Here is a 19,867-nt window from a genome sequence, read left to right as displayed (position 1 = left end):
CTGGGTCTCCTGTGCGTGATAGTCCCATCAGTCCTGAAGAACATGGCTTCTTCCAGCTGATCTGCATGGCACTCACAAGTGGGGCTACAAATGTCCGTGACATCGCAGAGACAGGCCAGGGAAGGGGCACGCAGGGAGACCAGGGTGGGGTGAAGGGTGTAGGGAAGTGAGTTGTTAGTGCAAAGCCAACGAGCACCTTCATTTGCCTCCAACCTCTTGGTGTAGCTGTTGGCACCCTGCTACTTTCTTCTCGGGACCAGCTCCCACCTACCCTGTGTGCTCTTTTCTGCACCCACCAGTGGCCTCCCGCTCCCCTCACCTCCGGGGGGGGTGCCCTCCATATACTCCTTCGCCATTACCTCTGGATGGTTTCTTCCAGCTCCTTGGTCTTCACTTCGTCTTCCTGCATCTGCTTCTTCATGGCCTCGTCTTCCTCGGAGGCGGATGACGGGGCTCCTTCCAGCAGCCACCTCTCCCTCAGAGCCTTGGACTAGGTAGGGTTGGGAAGGGAATACAGAGAGACCGGTTACTTTCCTCCCACCTCATCCTCTGCACTAGGGACACTGGTGTGAGCACCTGGGGTACAATCCTGTGCCACCAACATATCAGGGAGAAGGCTGAGCATTGGGGTCTCTCCTAATGGGCCTCCTGGAGCGGTACCATGACACCTCCTACCGGAGGAGCCGCTGGGTGCGGGTGGTGTTCCCAGGAACACACATTAGCAAGGGGATGATGGCCCTGCAGAACATTAGCAAGGACATCACTCTGCATCATGGGGCTGAATCTATCTATCTATACTGCTGTCCATCATCATCGCATCTGAGCGTGAATCCTCAGGTGTCTTCATCAAGCTTAAGGCCAGAAGGGACCATTAAAACAGCTAGTCTGACCTCCTGTATCCCGCAGGCCAGAGAATTTCACCCAGTCACTCCCGTATTGAGCCCAATCATGTTGGCTAAAGCCACTTCCAAGAAGGCATCTAATCTTGATCTGAAGACATCCAGAGATGGCGAATTCACCACTTCCCTCTCACTCGGGTCAAACTCCCAGTGGATGCTTCATTCAGGGTCTGTCCATTAACTCCTTCCCTCCCACCTAGGAAAACCAAACCACCCACTCGAGCTGGCTAACATTTTTTCATCCAAAAGCACTTTGCCAGGGATGAAGGAGTTGGTCCTTTAGCTCAAGCAGTAGCAGCATAGGCTTTGGGTCCTCGTGGTTGCAGATTCAAGTCCCACCCGTGACCATGCTGTCTCTGTACACAGCCATGGCCTGCTACACTGGTGTGGTTTCAAACCTTGTGCAGTCTGGGGCTCATCAGAAAAGCGATTAGCCCTCCCAGCCCATGTCAGAGGTCCTCAGGCACAGCCTAGCAGTCCCGGGGAGGAGCGAGGGACGTTCTTTGTGCTGGGGAAATGTTGCTTTCCCCTCTCCAGAGACACACTCAGAGCCAGGCCCTGGCCTAGCCATGCTGTTCAGATCAGGCCTTCGGGGAAACCCAAAGCCCAGTGGGTTTGTCTCTAGGTGATCGCAGCTGTTTCTAGCAAGGGGGATGTCTCGTGCCATGGCACGTTTCTGAGGGCGAGTGAGTCATTAGGGTCAGCCCCCAGACTTTGCCACCTGGCTCAAGTGAGCAGGGGATGGCTGCTCTCCAAGCTGCTCGTTCCGCTGTGGAAACTTTTCAGAGGAAGCCCTTCAAAGCGGCATGTCCGCATCCCGGATCTTTCCCTGCTACCCCCGATCTGTAAAGCTCCAGGAATACAGCTTCTCATGGCCTCTTCCGAGATGTGGCAATATTAATTGCTCACCCTCCAGTCCAGCGAGTCTCAAACTTTAGCAACCCGAGGACCCCCATTTTCATTTAAAAATTTTTGGGGACCCCCCAAGCTACCCTACTCAGCCCTTGCCCCGCCCCCTCCCCTGAGGCCACGCCCCCTCACTCACTTTCACCAGACTGGGGCAGGGGGTGGGGGGGCAGGAGGGGGGGCAGGCTCTGGGCTGGGAGTTTGGGTGTGGGAAGGAGTTTGGGTGCTGGAGGAGGCTCAGGGCTAGAACAGGAGGGTGAGGTGCAGGAGGGGGTGAGGGCTCTGGGAGGGAGTTTGGGTGCAGGCTCTGGGCTGGGGCAGGGGGTTGGGGTATGGGATGGGTGAGGGGGGGCAGCATTTACCTTGGGCGGCTTCCGAAAGTGACCGGCACATCCCTCTGGCAGCGGCTCCTAGACGGGGGTCCAGGGGGTCTCCACGTGCTGCCCCTGCCTGCAGGCACCACCCCCACAGCTCCCATTGGCTACAGTTCCCAGCCAATAGGAGCTGCGGAGTTGGTGTTTGGGCTGAGGGCAGCGCACGGAGAGCCCCTGCTCCCGCCCTGGGCTGCAGGGATGTGCTGGCCGCTTCCAGGAGTGGCGCGGACCCAGAGTTCCCCGTTCCTCCCCCTCCCTCCCAGCACCTCCTTCACGCCAGGGAACTACTGTTCCCCGGGGTGAAGGAGGCGCTGGAAGGGATGGGAGAGGAGTTGATCAGCGGGACCCGCGGACCCCCTGGAATACCCTCAGGGAGCCCAGTTTGAGAAACGCTGCTCGAGTCCATCATACCTGCTCCTGGAAGGTGACCATGCAATGAAACACTGAACTGAATACCTGGGTGCAGAGGGGAAGGTGGAGAAAGGATAAAGCACATTTGAAGGGTCGCACAGTTTGGGGGGAATGGTTCCCCCACCCCACTAACCATGTGAAAAGTGTCCATCACTGTGCTCTACCGAGCACCTCACAGTCTTTATTCACCGCCCAACAGCCTGGGAGGTAGGGCAGTAGCATCACCCCACTTCACAGATAGCACCAGAGGCCTAGAGAAGCTCCAGGCCAGATCTGTAAACATATTTTGGTGCCTAACCCCTGAAATGAGGAGTTAGGCACCCAAATACCTTGATCAATCTGGTGCTAAGTGATTTGCCCAAGGCTGGACAGGGAGTCTGTGACAGAGCTGGGAACTGACCCCGCGTCTCGTAAGCCCCAGGTGAACCCCTGAACCCTCTTTCTCAGCGACACTGGGCTGCGGTTCTGGACACGCTTTGGGGTTGGCTCAGGTCCCGCTCGGGTTCAGCCCTGTGGCATGGGCCCAGAGCCACATCGCTACCTTTAGGTGCTGTAACTGGCGCCTGTCGTCCTCGAGCTGCCGCCTTTTATTTTCAATCTCGATCTGACGTTTCCTCTTCTCCTGAGAGTCGAAGGAGAAGGAGGAGAAGGGGGAAAGAAAAGGATGAATTCATGATTAATCATGTTTGTTAGGACAGCCGTGCCAGGATTTAGCTTTAAGAAGGTGGGGCGTCCCGTTGACTTCAGGGGGCCTGGCTCACCCATTTAAAGCCAGGCGTGTGCTTAAACATGGGCCCTGGGGCAGGTCTGCAGCCATTTCCCCCGTGGGTCAGTGATTCAGTCAGCCCCTCCCGGAACCTGCGAAGTCGCCGAGCTCCCAGACTAATGGGGAGTCGCCGGCGGGACTGGTTTCCCTTACCCAGTGGGCAGGTGTCGGGCCAGGTCCTTAGCAGGTGTAAATCGGTACGGCCCCATCTACGCCAATGGGAGCGAGGCTGATCTACACCCGCCGGGGATCTGGCCTGTTCTCAGAGTCAATTTTAACTAGATTGACCTTTCTCACTGACTCAGGAAATTGCTCCCTCCCTCCCCCAAGTTAGTCAACTCAACAGCTGAGATTTCTCCAGTCTCAGCCCTTGCTGCGGCTCCATCACTGTGATATGCAGGAGGCGTGGATGGGGCAGGCCAGAGAGGATTCCCCCCCCCTCAACATTCTTCTCCTTTAGGGTTTGTTCCTTCCACTCCCGCCCCACTTTTTCCTCATTTTTATCTTACCCAGAAATTGTAGCTACACAATACACGACAAATACACACATACACTACACACCTACAAAAACAGCGCTTCACAACTACCCGGGCCTGGCCAGCTACGCAAACGCTCCCCACGCTCGCCACCGCCACAATGCACAACCGCTGCACTAACCGGCAATGCTTGACCACTGCCCCATCCACAACCGGTGCTCAGCGGCGACCTGCACAACGCACAGCTACGCAAAGAATGCACGACCGCTAAACAAACCACACGCCACAGCTACGCCACGCACGGCACAACCAACACCCCACAGCTACAGTTCCAACAAACCGCTGCACCACCAATGCCCGGCAGCTACCCAGCCAATGCCCCCCAGCCCGTGGCACAGAGAACGCATCCTAAATCCCATCGTTGATGCCTGGAGAAAGGGGAATTGCTGCCTGGCTCGAGGGCCTGGATTTCCAAGCAGCTGTCTGGGATTGCCCCACTGCCTGGGATTGGCGATTGTGCCTAGATCGATTCGCTGCACTTAGCCTTTGAGCGACAGCGACGGACCTGGAGACCCTGGACAGAGGGGAGAGAGCTGGGCAGGAGCCAGGCTCATTCTAACAGCTGATATCAAGGCAGCTATTGTGTCTTACTCCATGCACTGAGACCAAACATGCCGCTTTCCCTGGCTCGAGGTTTTCCCTTTCAGATTAAGGAGGACGACAACAAAAGAACAAATATCGAGGCCCAAGCCCTCCAGCTGTGATTGGAATTCCCCATTCCCCTTCAGCTCACCCCGCACCTGCCGTGTGTTCGGTCTCGCTCCCGCTGCGACAGGCCCAGCTGGGACACCGCTAGGCCCTGCTGATCCCCAGTTAGCGGCCAGCTGCTAGCAGCTCGTATAAAGTAGAACAGCCCGGAGACTGCCCTCAGCAGCTCTGAAAATCAGTTCTCGGCTGTCCCAGTTTGGGCCCTAGCGGGGAAAAAAAGGGATGGTCTAGAGAGGGACTCAGGAAAGCTGGGCTCTGCCACAGACTTCCCCTGCCCTTAGACAAGTCACTTCACTGCTTTGTGCCTCAGTTCGCCCATCTGTAAAATGGGGAGAATAACCCATTGTCTATTCAGATTGTGAGCTCTTTGGGGAGGGGACTGTCTCACACTATGTGCATGTACAGCACCTGGCACAACAGGGCCTTGGTCTCAACGAGGCTCTCTGTAAATTGTTGTCATCCTATTAGCTTTACAGCCACTAGGAGTCCCCGCTGGAAGGGGCCAGAGGGGTGGGCGAACATGCTGCAGCCCCGGGTTTCATCGGACATCTGCAATGTATTTGCATTATATATCGGGTTTTTGTGAAATATATTTGCCCTTCACTTACCCCCGTGTTCTCCCAGGAGAATTTTAATTTAATTACACTGGCTGAAGCACGTGTATTTCAGACTAAATGGGAGCCTGTGCTACTCAGACAATAACGTCTCTTGTTTGCAATTGATGCCTGCCCTGATTTGAAGGGAACAACATTCACACACATGCCCAGAATTCTTGTTTTCCCAGAGCCAAAGCGAACTTGGACCTCAAGTATTATTATGATGAACTATTTCTACTGCAATGAAGCCAAGAAGCCCAGCGGAGATCAGGGCCCCATTGTGCCTGGCGCTGCACAGAGCCACGCTGAGAGACAGTCCCTGTCCCAAAGAGCTTATACATGAAACAGAGACAGACAAAGGGTGGGAGGGGAAATTGAGGTACAGGCAGGGGGCATGACTCACCCAGCAGGTGAGTGGCAGAATGGACAATAGAGCCCAGGGCTCCTGACTCCCAATCTGGTGCCCTATCCACTAGATAACACTGCATTTCTATCATGCCTTCTTCACACCCCTTACTACCACAAATGAATCAAGCCTCCTAAACTGTGCAGTGAGACAGGGAAATCTCATTATCCCCCTTTTACAGCTAAGGGGAACTGAGGCCCAGACGGGGGAAGGGACTTGGCCAAGCATACACAATGAGGCAGCAGCAGAGCTGAAAATGGATCCCAGAAGTCCTGACTCATAATTCCCTGCTCTAACCACTAGATCTTACTCTCTCCACAGCTGGAAAAAGAACCCAGTCACCTCGACTCCCAGTTCTGGGTCATTAAGAACATAAGAGCGGGCATACTGGGTCAGACCAAAGGGCCATCTAGTCCAGTATCCTGTCTTCCAACAGTGGCCAATGACAGGTGCCCCAGAGGGAATGAACAGAACAGGGAATCATCAAGTGATCCATCCCCTGTCACCCATTCCCAGCTTCTGGCACACAGAGGCTAGGGACACCATCCCTGCCCATCCTGGCTCATAGCCATTGATGGACCTATCCTCCATGAACTTATCTAGTTCTTTTTGAACCTTGTTATAGTCTTGGCCTTCACAACATCCTCTGGCAAGGAGTTCCACAGGTTGACTGTGCAGTGTGTGAAGAAATACTTCCTTTTGTTTGTTTTAAACCTGCTGCCTATTAATTTCATTTGGTGACCCCTAGTTCTTGTGTTATGAGAAGGAGTAAACAACACTTCCTTGTTTACTTTCTCCACACCAGTCATGATTTTATAGACCTCTCTCATATCCCTCCTTAGTCGTCTCTTTTCCAAAAGTCCCAGTCTTATTAATCTCTCCTCATACAGAAGCCAGTCTATACCCCTAATCATTTTTGTTGCCCTTTTCTGTACATTTCCCAATTCCAATGTATCTTTTTTGAGATGGGGTGACCACATCTGCACACAGTATTCAAGATGTAAGCATACCATGGATTTACATAGAGGCAATATGATATTTTCTGTCTTATTATCTATCCCTTTCTTAATGATTCCCAAGTCTTTAACCCCAAGAGTGCTCTTCCTGCTAGAGGGTTGCTCTAATCCATCAACACTAGGACACAGAGGGCTAGACCAGTCAGAATGACCTCCCACAAGGGTGATTACTCCCAGACCACAGATGGGGAGCTGAAGTAACTTGCTCGAGGTCACACAGCAGATCAGTGGGAGGGCCTAGAATAGAAACCCGATCTTTTGGGTGCTAATCTAGTGCCTCTGTCCACTAGTCTTCACTGCCTCATAGGCTGGGCCTTGCTTTTTCCAAAAGCCCCCACCTGGAAACAAGATGAGAACTGGATTTCCCCAGCCCTTGGAGAAGATCCGAGCCACCTCCAGTCACTGCACCATTGTTGGGATCGGTCCTGATTAATTTCATCCGAGTCAGTTCAGCCACGTCCCGATCCTGGGAAGCGTCACACGTTTTCTTCCCTGGCCCAGAACAATTTGCCCTTTTTGTGGCAGCGACCGGCTCGATTGCAGGCGGGGCCTGGAAAGCTGGCAGGCAAGGCGGCCACACAAAGGTGCAGGCTGGGAGCCAACATGCGGCCGCGGGGAGAGGACCCCGCTTGGCTCCGTCTCAAAGGAGGACCAGGCAGAGACTGCACCGTCCAGCAGTTACACGCCTCCGCGCTGGTTCTCCACATCTGCATCCTCATCCACCCGGAGCTGGGGAGCTCCCGTTACAAGCCACCTTATGTCTGTGGGCCTGATCCTTTGGGAGTGGAGGGCGCTTGGCATCTTGAAGGGGGCGCTCAGCTCCTTGCTGGATGACACTTCCTGTTCTCTTGACAATAATACCCCTTTCTGCTCCCTTACACAGCCTGTTTCTCCCCGGGCTTTAGAAGTCAGGCCCCCACCAGTGAACCATGGCCCTGACCGGATGCCTCTGCACACTTGCGAAAGTCCCATAGAAACGGACACCACCATCCGCCAGATCTCCAGGCAGCTGGGAAGGAGTCAGCTAACCAGCAAGCCCCATCCGCCCTCATTGGCCAAGAGGCAGGGGAATCTCGCCTCACCCACAGCCCGGCTGGCACCAGATGCGAGCGCCCTGGAAATCAGCTGCTTGGATTCAGACCCACAGGAGGAGCCCGGTTACGGCTTACTCAGCCGGCGTTTTTCTGGGTCCTAGACGGTGAGTGAGTCAGCCCCTGCCAAAACCTCCATCCGCTGAGCGGGCATGGGAATCTTGTTTGCAAGCAAGAAATCGCCCTCCTGTGGGGCCTGATCCAAAGGGCCCCAGACCCCAGAAGTCAGGAGCCTCAATACCTTTGAGGATCTGGCCCTGGGTGTCTTTCCATTGCACTGGCTGGGGAACTAGTAATAGCAACGAATAATCAGACATTCTTTTGCCTTTCACCCCAGCCTCTCGGAGGCCGTTCGTTAATTCAACCATTAAGCCCCACCACTGCCCAGACAAGTAGCTATCTTTGGGGATACCAAGGCCTGGCGATTTCCCCACACTCATGCGGGAAGCAGTGGCAGAACCTGGAAAAGAGCCCAGGAATCCTGACTCCCATTCCTCTGCTCCAAAAACCAGCCCAGCATTGTTCCAGAGCAGGTAACTGTGACACCAGCTCCTGGCAGTTTGTATTGTTTTTCTTTGCGTTAGTTATCCACGATTTCCCTGTAGTCTCAAGGATACCTTTTTTGGAAGGGTCGTGGGGATGGGGCGGGGAACGGATTGTCAGGATTAATCTTCTGAGTCTCTTTGTGTTCTTTCTGCCCATGGTTCCCTGGGGTCTACACCTCCCCTTCCCTCCAGGGTTCTGGTCTCTGGGATGGCCGTGCTTGGCTATCAAACAGCAATGCCAGTGTGAAGAAATGGGGAAATAACTAGACCCATGAGGAGGGGCAGCGATCGGAAAGACTGGGAGCCTGCTGCTCCTGCATGTAAGGCAGAAACAGTAGGGAGGAAGAGGGGATTAAGTTGACCTTTGCATTCCCCGTATTCTGAGCCAGTTCAGGGCCCTGTCTGGCCTCCTAGGAGAGCAGCCTCGGGGTTACTCTAATGTACGCTCCGCTTCCCATGGCCTCCGACAGTGTACTTAGATCAGAACTAACGGACCATTGCCCTGGGGTCACAGAGAGAGCTACTCACCCTGAAGAAAGGGATCCCACTGGCATTATAATGCTGCTGCACGAATACGTTCTATTTATCCCTCATTCCAGCCAAGTGTGACGCCCTGCATCCCAGATTTGGGCTTTGGCATATTGACATTACCACCCCCTGGTCTGGAGGGGGGCCAGCCATGTTGCCACGAAATGCTACTTGCAGCCAGACCCGCTGCTCGAGGCCCAGTGTATTTGTTGTACTATATCGAAGACGGAAGGAGATGGGACAGGACCACTTACCGCTATGGCCTGCAGCCTCTCCTGCTGAATGGCGCCAGCCTCCGTGATCCTGCAACGAGAGCAAACGAACGCAGGGAGTGTCAGAGCACAGGAGAAGAGACGAGCTGGGGAAGGGGAGACTCTCGCATGCTGTGGGTGTGTGTCTGTGAATAGAATCATTGTGGCCCGCAGCAAACCGGACACAGCACCCAGACAATGGCTGAACTTTCCCCTTCCTTTGCAGCCCTCCCTTTGTCCCTTTGTGTATCCTGTCTGTGCACTTGTTGCTAAAACAGAGCGTTCCTTGGCCCGGCAGCCTGTGAATGGGGGTCTCCCAGCGTCTCCACAGGATCCCACGCGGCCTTTTGGATTTCACGGTCACTGCGGGCTCAGTGTCCCTGAGCCGGACTTGAACCAGACAAATGGAGTTTTGTGGACAAGCTAACTCCCTGCCTGCTTCAGAGTACGGCAGACAGCGTCGCTCCAGCTGTGAGGAGCTGTCCGAAGGCGAGGAATCCTCCCAACTGCCAAGGTGCTGCTTCAGCACCAGTGAAAGTCAGAGGAGCTGGGGTAGGGAGGTGGGAGGGTTTGGGCGTGAAATCAATGGGGAGGGAGAAGATCCAGTTAGGAAAATAGAAACCTGCTGCACTCCCCAAATCACTGCATCCTAATTAGAAGGCAGCATACTCTAGAGGTCTGGAACTTCAGTCCTAGTCCTTGCTCAGCCGTGTGACCATGGGCATGTCACTTAGCCTGCAGCTATGTCTACACTAGCGCCCTTACAGAGGCGCACCTGTACCCATGCAGCTATGCGGCTGTAAGATCTCTCGTGCTCTATGCGGATGGGAGAGAGCTCTCCCGTTGGCATAATTAATCCACCTCCAACAAGGGGCAATAGCTATACTGGTGGGACACAGCGCTGTCCACACCAGGGCTTATGTCGGTGTGAGTGATGTTGCTCAGGGGGGAGGTTTATTCACGCCCCTGAGTGACGTAAACTGTACTGACCTAAGCGGTAGTGTAGACATGGCCTCAGCACGGGATGAAGACATGATTTTTCAATTTGGTGGCCGAATGGAAAAATTTGAGAACAATTTTGGGGGGGGGAGGGTCAAACAAAACATTTCATTTGACTCCAAACGACTGGGGTTTTTTTGCTTGTTTCATTTAGCGCGTGGGTGTTTATTTTACCCTTCTTTTGAAAGGAACGAACTAACTAACCTTCTAAACAAAAACCTGGGCGTGAAATGAAAAGTGTAAACAGTTTGACTTTCAAAAGAAATAAAAATAAAAAAATTTGCTCAGTCAAAACTATTTGCCAGATTTGACCCGAATTTGCAGAAGGTTCCAGAATACTCAAAATGCATTTTTTGGCAAATCAGTTATTCATCTGAAAACTTCACCCAGCTTGCCTTAGCTTCTCTGTGTCTCGGTTTTCCCACCCACATTTGTTTGTTGGCCGAAGATCACATCTCTGCACCTCCACACACACACACACAGAGCTGTGTTGGCAAACATTTGTCGTGTAGATCTGGGCTTATTCTTGTAGAACAGTGGCTTCTTTTTCCAGTTTAGCTTAAACCCCTTCTCAAGCAACATAATCTCACCTGAAAAAAGGTCATGTTTACCCTGGGGCAGGAGTCTACCTGGAGGATTATACTGGTACAACTAGATGGATTTATTCACACCTTAGGTTAGACCCCCCCGCCCCCCCAAAAAAATTTCCCTTTGTTGCCCAGGACTAAGCTATATGGGTGTAAGCACCTTTGGACTAGTGTAACTGACCACTCGAGGGGTTTGCACCAATTTAACTATACCAGGTTCAAACTGATCTAGTTAAAAAGGGTACAGATGAGCCTTGATGCCGGCAAATAATTTGGCAACAGCTAGGCCTCGTGTTTATGAGCCCATTAACTGTTATTGCAGGGCCTGTTCCCATGGCTCTTGCTGTCATATTAGGGCCAAATTGTGTAGCTCAAGTTAAAGGAGGGGAAAGAGGCCTAATGCTTAGGACAGTAGCAGGGAACTTGGGAATCGAACCCCTATCTGCCTGTTCTGCCATGGGCTTCCTGCATTCCTTAGTCTCTCTTGGCCCTGTTCCCTGGTGCTGCAATGGGGACCGAGCACTGTTCCCTTCGGGGGTTTGTAAGGATACATTGAGTAGGATTGTGAGGCATTCAGATACAATGGTAATATGGGCAGGGGGTGGGCTGCAGAAGGGCCTGTTGTGGGGACAGTTTCCATTCACTTCCCGAAGCTAGAAGTGCCAACGTAACATTTGCAAAGCGGCCCCTGGGAGCTTCCCAGCACTCTGGAGGTCGGTGGCAGCTCAAACAGCCTCTGGGCAGACGTGATCCAGAAGAACCTAAACTTCAGACCTACAGAGCTTCCCCCGGGGTGGGGGTGGTGGGGGTGGAATCAAGAAGAGACCCTCGGGTGTATAAAGACACCAGTCCCAGAGCTCGGACCGTCACTCCCTCTGGACAATTCATTCCTCCTGCTGCCCTCTCTGCTGAGTGTGGCCCTGAGCCACCGTGCTGAGGGAGGGATCCGAGCGTTTCTCTCGCCGAGTCCTGGGAGCAGGCCTGTCGCTGTCTCCGAACAAGGACAACCAAGGGCAGGCAGAGAGGACACCAGGCAGGTGGCTGCGGCCTGCGTTTGCCGCAGCTCCAGAATAAGCGATGCTGCGGGCTGCGAGACCCCCGTGGCTGGCCTTGGGGTTCTGCCGGGGGCTGTGTCTCAAGACAGAGACAGGCCCAGCACACACAGCCCGGGGTTTCGGGTCAGAACCAAATCCGAATACTCCCTACAGAAAGGTTGCTTTTGTGGCTAAGGCCCTGGAGTGGGAGGCAGGAGATCTTAGTTTCATTCCCTGCCCTGACATGGGAACCCCAATGGGGCTCAGCTCCAGGATGGGGAAAGCCCTCTCGTCTATTCAGCTTGCAAGCTGTGGGGTGCGGGGAAGCATGCAGTGGCCCTATCTTGCTGTGCGTCTGGGCCCCATTGTGCTAGGTGCTGCACAGATTTCAGCTGGGATCTCAAACCCCCACTGTCATACACACAGCAACGGGACCTGGCATGGTGGAACGCGCCCCTTTGTGGTTCGAGGATGCCCATCCGGGGAGTGAGCCCAACCCTGCTCAGCCGTGCGCTGGGACAGTGTCGCAGCCCGGGAGCAGAGCAGCTGCAGGCTCCGTGGCGAGCAGGGCAGCCTTTCTAGTGAGGACTTAGAAATCGGCGTCAAACAGCTTGAAATTGCTGCTCTGACCCACCTGAAGCTCCCCGTCGCCTCGCTGTGACTGTGATTTGCGTAAGGCTCGGGGCCCTGCTCATCAGCACTCCAGTAACACACCACTTAGCCAGCCTCCCTGGGCTCACTCTGCTGCCAAAGTCAGACACGCAGCCAGGGGCGTTTGCACCTGCAGGAAGCCAGCTGGATCCCACCCCTCCATAAATGCCCCAGCCCAAACAGTTCAACAGCAATGAAAGGAGTGTCCCTGTTCCATCTATACATAGCCCCGGCGAACACGGCCAGGTCCAGGAGAAGGTGACGACACACAGACCCCAGGACTTTCTGTTGCAGCTTCTCCCTTGGTTGGTCATTGACAGGAACATACAATTGCCCCAGCTGTGCAGGTTCATTGCTCCCGTAAAAGCTGGGACAGCTGCTGGCAGGCTTTTCTGGTTGGAATTTTTTTTTTTGGCCCCCCCAAAAAAATGCAGATTTAGGTCAAGAAACTTTGAGGTTGCTGAATTGTGGTGGTCACAGGAGGGAAGGGAAACCCTAAAAACAAATAGACTTTAAAAAATGAAAATGTTTGGGGGCGGTTTGTTTTTTTTTTTTTTTTACTCAAAGTGACTTGGTCGAAAAATTCACTTCAATTTAAAAAAAAGAAAAAGAAAAAGAAAAAACTCAAACCCGAAAGGTTTTGCTTCCCCTCCGGTTTTTAACTTCTCTGTTTGCCAAAGAAAAACAAACTTTTCATCGGAGGTTGACCCAAAGTGACTGTTTTTATGTTTTTGGTCCGGCCAGTGACCCCAAAACCGAGTTCTTTGCACAGCTCCTTTGGGGAGCAGATGTTTGCTTGGCCATGGCAAAAGGTGCAGAGAAGAGACAGGGCTCAGCTCTAGGGAATATGAAGGGAATTCTTTAGTGAGGCTGCCGGACATGAACAGACCCTGGGGTTCTCTCAGGTTATGGCTACACCTCATCTGGCAGTGAGATCTCCCAGGCCGGCTCCCTCGCGCACTGAAAATAGCGGCGTGGAGGTTGCCGTTCATGGGCTCAAGCCTAACCTCAAAGCAACGTTTACACAGATTTTTTTTTTAGCCTGCTCCCACAAGCCCCTGGACGTGGGCTGGGAGGTTCACTCGCAGCGAGTGTAGACACACCCTCCGGCCCTCGAGTTCCAGCCCGTACTGCCTCTTGTCACCACACGGGGTCACACTCGGTCCTGGACTTAGCCGTCATGGGTGGGGCTGCAGATTGCACTTTGGGGCTGGGGGAGGCATGTGGGTGGGTGCCCCATGCCGGCGGCAGCCACCAGAGGCTCTGTGCCCGAAGCAGGGGAGCTAGGACTGCGGCTGCTGCTGCATCTTTAACAGTGGTGGAGCCGGCTGAGGTGGCCGAGGCCCCGATGGTTTCTGCCTCCCTGTGGGAAGGAGGGGGAGAGAGTCTGGTTTTCAGACACGCCTGAAAAGCTCAGCGAGGTTTCCAAAGCGCCTCTGAATCAGGAAACACCCCCCCCCCCGGCCTGGGGGGTTTTCGCCAAAGGCCCAGGGCCATTCGCATTACCGGCACGGGAGGCAGACTTGTGGCAAAGCGGCGCGGTTACGGACAGTGCCCCCAGCTCTTTAGTGCCACACAGAGCACATAGGGCTGGGAACTTTCATAGTGTTGGGGTAGGGGGAAGAAGTTCCCCAAATCCCAGAATTTAACACCCTTCCACTTTATATGACTGTGCCCCCCTCACACTGAGCTCAGGACCGCACTGCGCCGAGTAAGAGAGAGTCTCTCCCCAACAAGCTTACTCTTGAAACAGAAAAGGCAGGTGAAGGAAGGATTTTTTGTACAGATAGGGAAAACCAGAGCGATGAAGTGACTTGCTCAGGGTCAAACAGGGAGTCGGTGGCGGAGCGGAGAATTGCACCCACATCTTCCAAGGGCTCCAGCTGCCCTCCTGCCTCACTTGCACTGCTGCAGCTGCGGGGTCCTGTCAGCCCAGGGCCCTGGCAGGAGGGATGTTCTGGCCCAGAACCAGACTTGTGGCTGTGGGGAACATTGGCACCCACCCCGCTGGGGGGCGATAAAGGAAGCGGCAGGGAAAGGGACCCCTGGTTCTTGTGCAGCACGCCCTCCCCACCCCCAAAGCTAGCTCACAGGACCTGCTTTGAAATCACGGCCTTGCATATTTATCAGCCGGTGGATGCCCCAGGGCCCAGCTAGTTCTGGATCAGGCAGAGGGAGGGAGACCACATGTGTGTGTCGGTGGGTGGGTGGGGGCGGGGAGCTTCTGTAGTCTTAATTTATGCCACTGGTGAAGGGCAAATACATTAACGTGCGTCCCAGGAGCTCCTGCCCTGGACGTGAGCCCTGGTGCCAGGCCAGCTGAAGGACAGGGGATCATGTGACATCCACCCACCGTTCACCTTCCAGAGTGACTCAGGGGCAGCTGCCTGGCTCCCACCCCACTAGGAGAGACTGGCCAGCTTTTAAGGTTTAATGAAAATGGGCCATGCACAGTTATTCCCCATGGACCACAGGGGAAGGGGAAATGCACCCAGCAAGGCTCGCTGGAAGAACAGGCTGCTGCTGTAGACACTTACTGCAGCCGTCGGGAGAAGAGGGGGATTTCCTGGCTGCTCGGACAACACCCATCCCTCCTGCCCACCATCGCCGCCACACACCTGCCTGTTAGGTTGCCAGGCCTCTTTCCCTCGTAACCAGCCTCCTCACCTCTGATCTAGGGCTCCAGGCGGCTCACTCCATCCCCTACGGAGGGGACCCCGCCAGCTAAGAGGTGAAGGGAGCCTCTGCAGCCATTGTCTATGCTGCACCTGTTCTTACTGAAAACCTCTACTCCCAGATTAGGTGTTCCAGGGTGGAGAGGAAGGATGGTGGCGTGGTTACAGCTCTGTGGTGGGAGCCTGGAGATGGGGGTTCCTTTCCCAGCCCTGCTCTCGCCACCTTTGGAGAAGGTTGCTCTGTGCCTCAGTTTCCCTTCTGTAAATTGGGGGGTAATAATCCTTCCGTTGTGGTGAGCTCTTTGCGGCTGCCTGTGCAGCGCCTGGCAGGATGGAACCACCAGGTGCTGCTGTATTGCTAATAAGTAATAAAACTACCCGGCAGTGGAGCGTAGTTATGTGTTTAATAGGCCTGGGGGCTGAACAGGTCCCAGGGGAGAGGGTGGGGAATACAATGAGCATTTATTCTCCTATCCCCATTATGAGATACAGAAGGAAAACCCATTACAGGGAAGTGAACTACAGAAAACAGTGACCCACACCCTACCTCACCCTAATATGGTTCCAGGGGAAGAGAATCGTGCAGCCAGCCGGCTCCCTCTTGCAGAGTTCAGCTTACAAAGCCAGCAGCCCAGTTCCTAGAAGGGGCTACTGATCCCGGGTGTCTAGTCTGTGATGCCTTGGGCTGCCGCCCCAGCTACGCTACACACAACAGCAAGCACGGCTGGAAGATACTTCAATCAAACGCAAGTCATTGGGCTCAGTACAGGAGTAACTGGATGAAATTCTCTGGCCTGCTCCTCAAAGTGCAAAGCGTCACAGAGTCCCATCACAATGAACGGGAGCCACTGGCCGCCAATCTTCCTCCACATTTTCCAGTCTTCTCACAGCCCTGAGAAGGGCACCATCCCACATCCCAGCCACATCCCCGCACCACGCTTGCCACAGGCGCCCCCTAACCCTGGCACCACTCCCTGCCAAAAAACTTGCTTTGGCAATTTTCCTCCACTCGTCTCACTCACATGTCCCACAAACTCCAGTTTGCTTCGTCTGATCTTCTGGACAGTGTCAGGGATCAGACCAGATGATCATAACGGTCCCTTCTGGCCTTAAATTCGATGAATCTATTCATCAAGTCAGCGTGATTAAGTTACGTCCTGGTTCAAAGCTGTAATGTAGACAGGACAGAACCATCATCCCAGAATAGAGTTAAAACCAGAGGTGGGTGAAAACTGTCCCTTGATACTTGTTTAGGCAACTCAATGAACATTTTCATTGCCTATGACATTTGCCTGGTTTTTAGTGGAAGCCTGGAAACAAAAAATGATTGCACTTTCCCAGCACTGAAGATGCAAAATTGTTTGGCTTTGGGAAACATTTGTCAGAAAAATCTAACATTTCTTCATTGAAAAGACTAAGCAGGAAAGATCTGTGCCAAGATTGCAAATCGGTTTTTTCCTGCTTCTTTTGAAATTTTTCATGAAAAAATAGTTATTTTCCAACCAGCTCCAGTGAAAACCCTGGACGGCCCAAGGCCTTAGCACAGTTACCACCCATCTACATACCCTTTTACCATGTGCAACCTGATCCCCTGATTCAGCTGTAATTTTATACAGGGCCCTAGGCCACTTTTTGTTGTGCTTTGGGATTGCGGGAATGGGATCAAATCCCCTGTGTCGTTAGTTTGCATGGCTGTGCAAACTGCAAGCCAGGGGTGCTGAAAAGAGCTGCAGCTAGCCAGAGATGTCAAGAGTAACAAGAAGGGTTTCTTCAGGTATGTTGGCAACAAGAAGAAAGCCAAGGAATGTGTGGGCCCCTTACTGAATGAGGGAGGCAACCTAGTGACAGAGGATGTGGAAAAAGCTAATGTACTCAATGCTTTTTTTGCCTCTGTTTTCACTAACAAGGTCAGCTCCCAGACTGCTGCGCTGGGCATCACAAAATGGGGAAGAGATGGCCAGCCCTCTGTGGAGATAGAGGTGGTTAGGGACTATTTAGAAAAGCTGGACGTGCACAAGTCCATGGGGCCGGACGAGTTGCATCCGAGAGTGCTGAAGGAATTGGCGGCTGTGATTGCAGAGCCATTGGCCATTATCTTTGAAAACTCGTGGCGAACGGGGGAAGTCCCGGATGACTGGAAAAAGGCTAATGTAGTGCCAATCTTTAAAAAAGGGAAGAAGGAGGATCCTGGGAACTACAGGCCAGTCAGCCTCACCTCAGTCCCTGGAAAAATCATGGAGCAGGTCCTCAAAGAATCAATCCTGAAGCACTTGCATGAGAGGAAAGTGATCAGGAACAGCCAGCATGGATTCACCAAGGGAAGGTCATGCCTGACTAATCTAATCGCCTTTTATGATGAGATTACTGTTTCTGTGGATGAAGGGAAAGCAGTGGATGTATTGTTTCTTGACTTTAGCAAAGCTTTTGACATGGTCTCCCACAGTATTCTTGTCAGCAAGTTAAGGAAGTATGGGCTGGATGAATGCACTATAAGGTGGGTAGAAAGCTGGCTAGATTGTCGGGCTCAACGGGTAGTGATCAATGGCTCCATGTCTAGTTGGCAGTCGGTGTCAAGTGGAGTACCCCAAGGGTCGGTCCTGGGGCCGGTTTTGTTCAATATCTTCATAAATGATCTGGAGGATGGTGTGGATTGCACCCTCAGCAAATTTGCGGATGATACTAAACTGGGAGGAGTGGTAGATACGCTGGAGGGGAGGGATAGGATACAGAAGGACCTAGACAAATTGGAGGATTGGGCCAAAAGAAATCTGATGAGGTTCAATAAGGATAAGTGCAGGGTCCTGCACTTAGGACGGAAGAACCCAATGCACAGCTACAGACTAGGGACCGAATGGCTAGGCAGCAGTTCTGCGGAAAAGGACCTAGGGGTGACAGTGGATGAGAAGCTGGATATGAGTCAGCAGTGTGCCCTTGTTGCCAAGAAGGCCAATGGCATTTTGGGATGTATAAGTAGGGGCATAGCGAGCAGATCGAGGGACGTGATTGTTCCCCTCTATTCGACATTGGTGAGGCCTCATCTGGAGTACTGTGTCCAGTTTTGGGCCCCACACTTCAAGAAGGATGTGGATAAATTGGAGAGAGTCCAGCGAAGGGCAACAAAAATGATTAGGGGACTGGAACACATGAGTTATGAGGAGAGGCTGAGGGAGCTGGGATTGTTTAGCCTGCAGAAGAGAAGAATGAGGGGGGATTTGATAGCTGCTTTCAACTACCTGAAAGGGGGTTCCAAAGAGGATGGCTCTAGACTGTTCTCAATGATAGCAGATGACAGAACGAGAAGTAATGGTCTCAAGTTGCAGTGGGGGAGGTTTAGATTGGATTTTAGGAAAAACTTTTTCACTAAGAGGGTGGTGAAACACTGGAATGCGTTACCTAGGGAGGTGGTAGAATCTCCTTCCTTAGAGGTTTTTAAGGTCAGGCTTGACAAAGCCCTGGCTGGGATGATTTAACTGGGAATTGGTCCTGCTTCGAGCAGGGGGTTGGACTAGATGACCTTCTGGGGTCCCTTCCAACCCTGATATTCTATGATTCTATGAAAGCCACTGAACTAAACTGGAAACCCTGTCTATGATGGAAACCTCTTCAAGCCAGGGGGTGCACCTCTGCTGCAAGCCCTCTGCTTGTGTGTTAAATCCCTTTCTCCTTGTCCACTTAAACTGTCAGCTCTTTGGGACACGGACTGCTACCATGCCTTGTTTGTACAGCACCTTGCACAACAGGACCCTGATCTTGGTTGATCTCCACGTGCTACCATAATCATCCAGATTAATAAGGGGGGCCCATATTACAGGTGCGGTCTGAAAGGATTCCAGTTCCTGATGTCATTACAAACTAACTTGATGCCTTCAGCACACGGAGATCATATTAGCTGCACAATCACTTCTCCACCCTTGTCAGTTACAAATCTAGCCAGCTCCCAGCCTGTATTTCCAGCAGTGGCTCCCCACAGAACCCCCAGCCCAGTTGCTAGCCCCCTTATCTGGTCCTTAGAGGGGAAAAATATATAATGACCCTTTCCCCCCAGTAGCATGCTTTTGGCAACGGCGTGATCTGGTTCAAGGACTGAGAAACCCCTTCTGGACGGATCACGGCCTCCGCTGGCACTGGGAATGGCCAGTGGGAATGGCCCTTAACGCCCCCCAGACGTCAGCGATACACAGAGCTGAGGCAGCGCAGGGTGGATAAAGCAGCCAGGTCTCAGGAGCATAAAGATTTCTCTGCTCTTTCTCTAATGCAAGTAAAATGTCTCTCTTTCTTCCACTACATTGGCATCAAACATTAAACAGCCTGCGATGCAATGACTTGGCTACATCTGCGACCCCACAACCATGCCTAGTGTGTTTGTTGGCTGATGCCCTCCAACGTCTGCAAGGTAGCCCCTGCCCATGAGGGTCTTTCTGCAGCTAATCGTGCCACCGGTTTCTGGATCCCAGCTCAGCCGCGCTTGCACAGGGAGACGCTGACTCCATGCTATTCATATTTACAAGGCACGTCTTGGCATCAAATGCGATACAGTTGCTGTGTCTCTGCCAAGGTCTTCCTGGGGCCGGACTCGCAGCCGGGTAGTCAAGGGAGAAGTCTCTGAAGACTCACATGTGTGTGTTGGTAGTGAGTGTGTGATTGTGGTCTGACCCATTATACAGACAGGCCCAAGCTGCTGGATCATAACTTCCCCACGGCGGGCAAAGGAAGAGGGTCAGTCTGGGCCAGAATTAGGCTACTGGGGGATAGAGACAGGCAGGCTGATGAATTTCAGAAGCCCTAACTTACATCCACCTGTTTGCAAGCCAGGATGCAGAGCTGAGCTAGGGTTAACTGGCTGCTGGCTGGAACGGCCAGAGCAGTTGCCACAAGGCAGAAGTTTGGC

At 53.1% G+C, this 19,867-nt stretch overlaps 1 protein-coding gene across 2 annotated transcripts in view; it reads right to left on the bottom strand.

Annotated features, from left to right (window-relative positions):
* PALM (paralemmin) overlaps positions 1–19,867 on the bottom strand; it is a 73,026-nt gene that overhangs the window by 29,427 nt on the left and 23,732 nt on the right. For both annotated transcript variants that reach the window (XM_073324549.1, XM_073324550.2), the window contains exons 2-4: positions 9,037–9,085; positions 3,132–3,212; positions 360–490 (exon numbers count right to left, since the gene is read on the bottom strand). In XM_073324549.1, the coding sequence (XP_073180650.1) occupies positions 360–490; positions 3,132–3,212; positions 9,037–9,085 (261 nt within the window). The remainder of the gene's footprint in view (positions 1–359; positions 491–3,131; positions 3,213–9,036; positions 9,086–19,867) is intronic.

The sequence above is a fragment of the Lepidochelys kempii genome, chromosome 25, assembly GCF_965140285.1.
Source record: "Lepidochelys kempii isolate rLepKem1 chromosome 25, rLepKem1.hap1, whole genome shotgun sequence".
Taxonomy (NCBI): domain Eukaryota; kingdom Metazoa; phylum Chordata; order Testudines; family Cheloniidae; genus Lepidochelys; species Lepidochelys kempii.
This window is presented reverse-complemented; position numbering and strand designations above follow the sequence as displayed.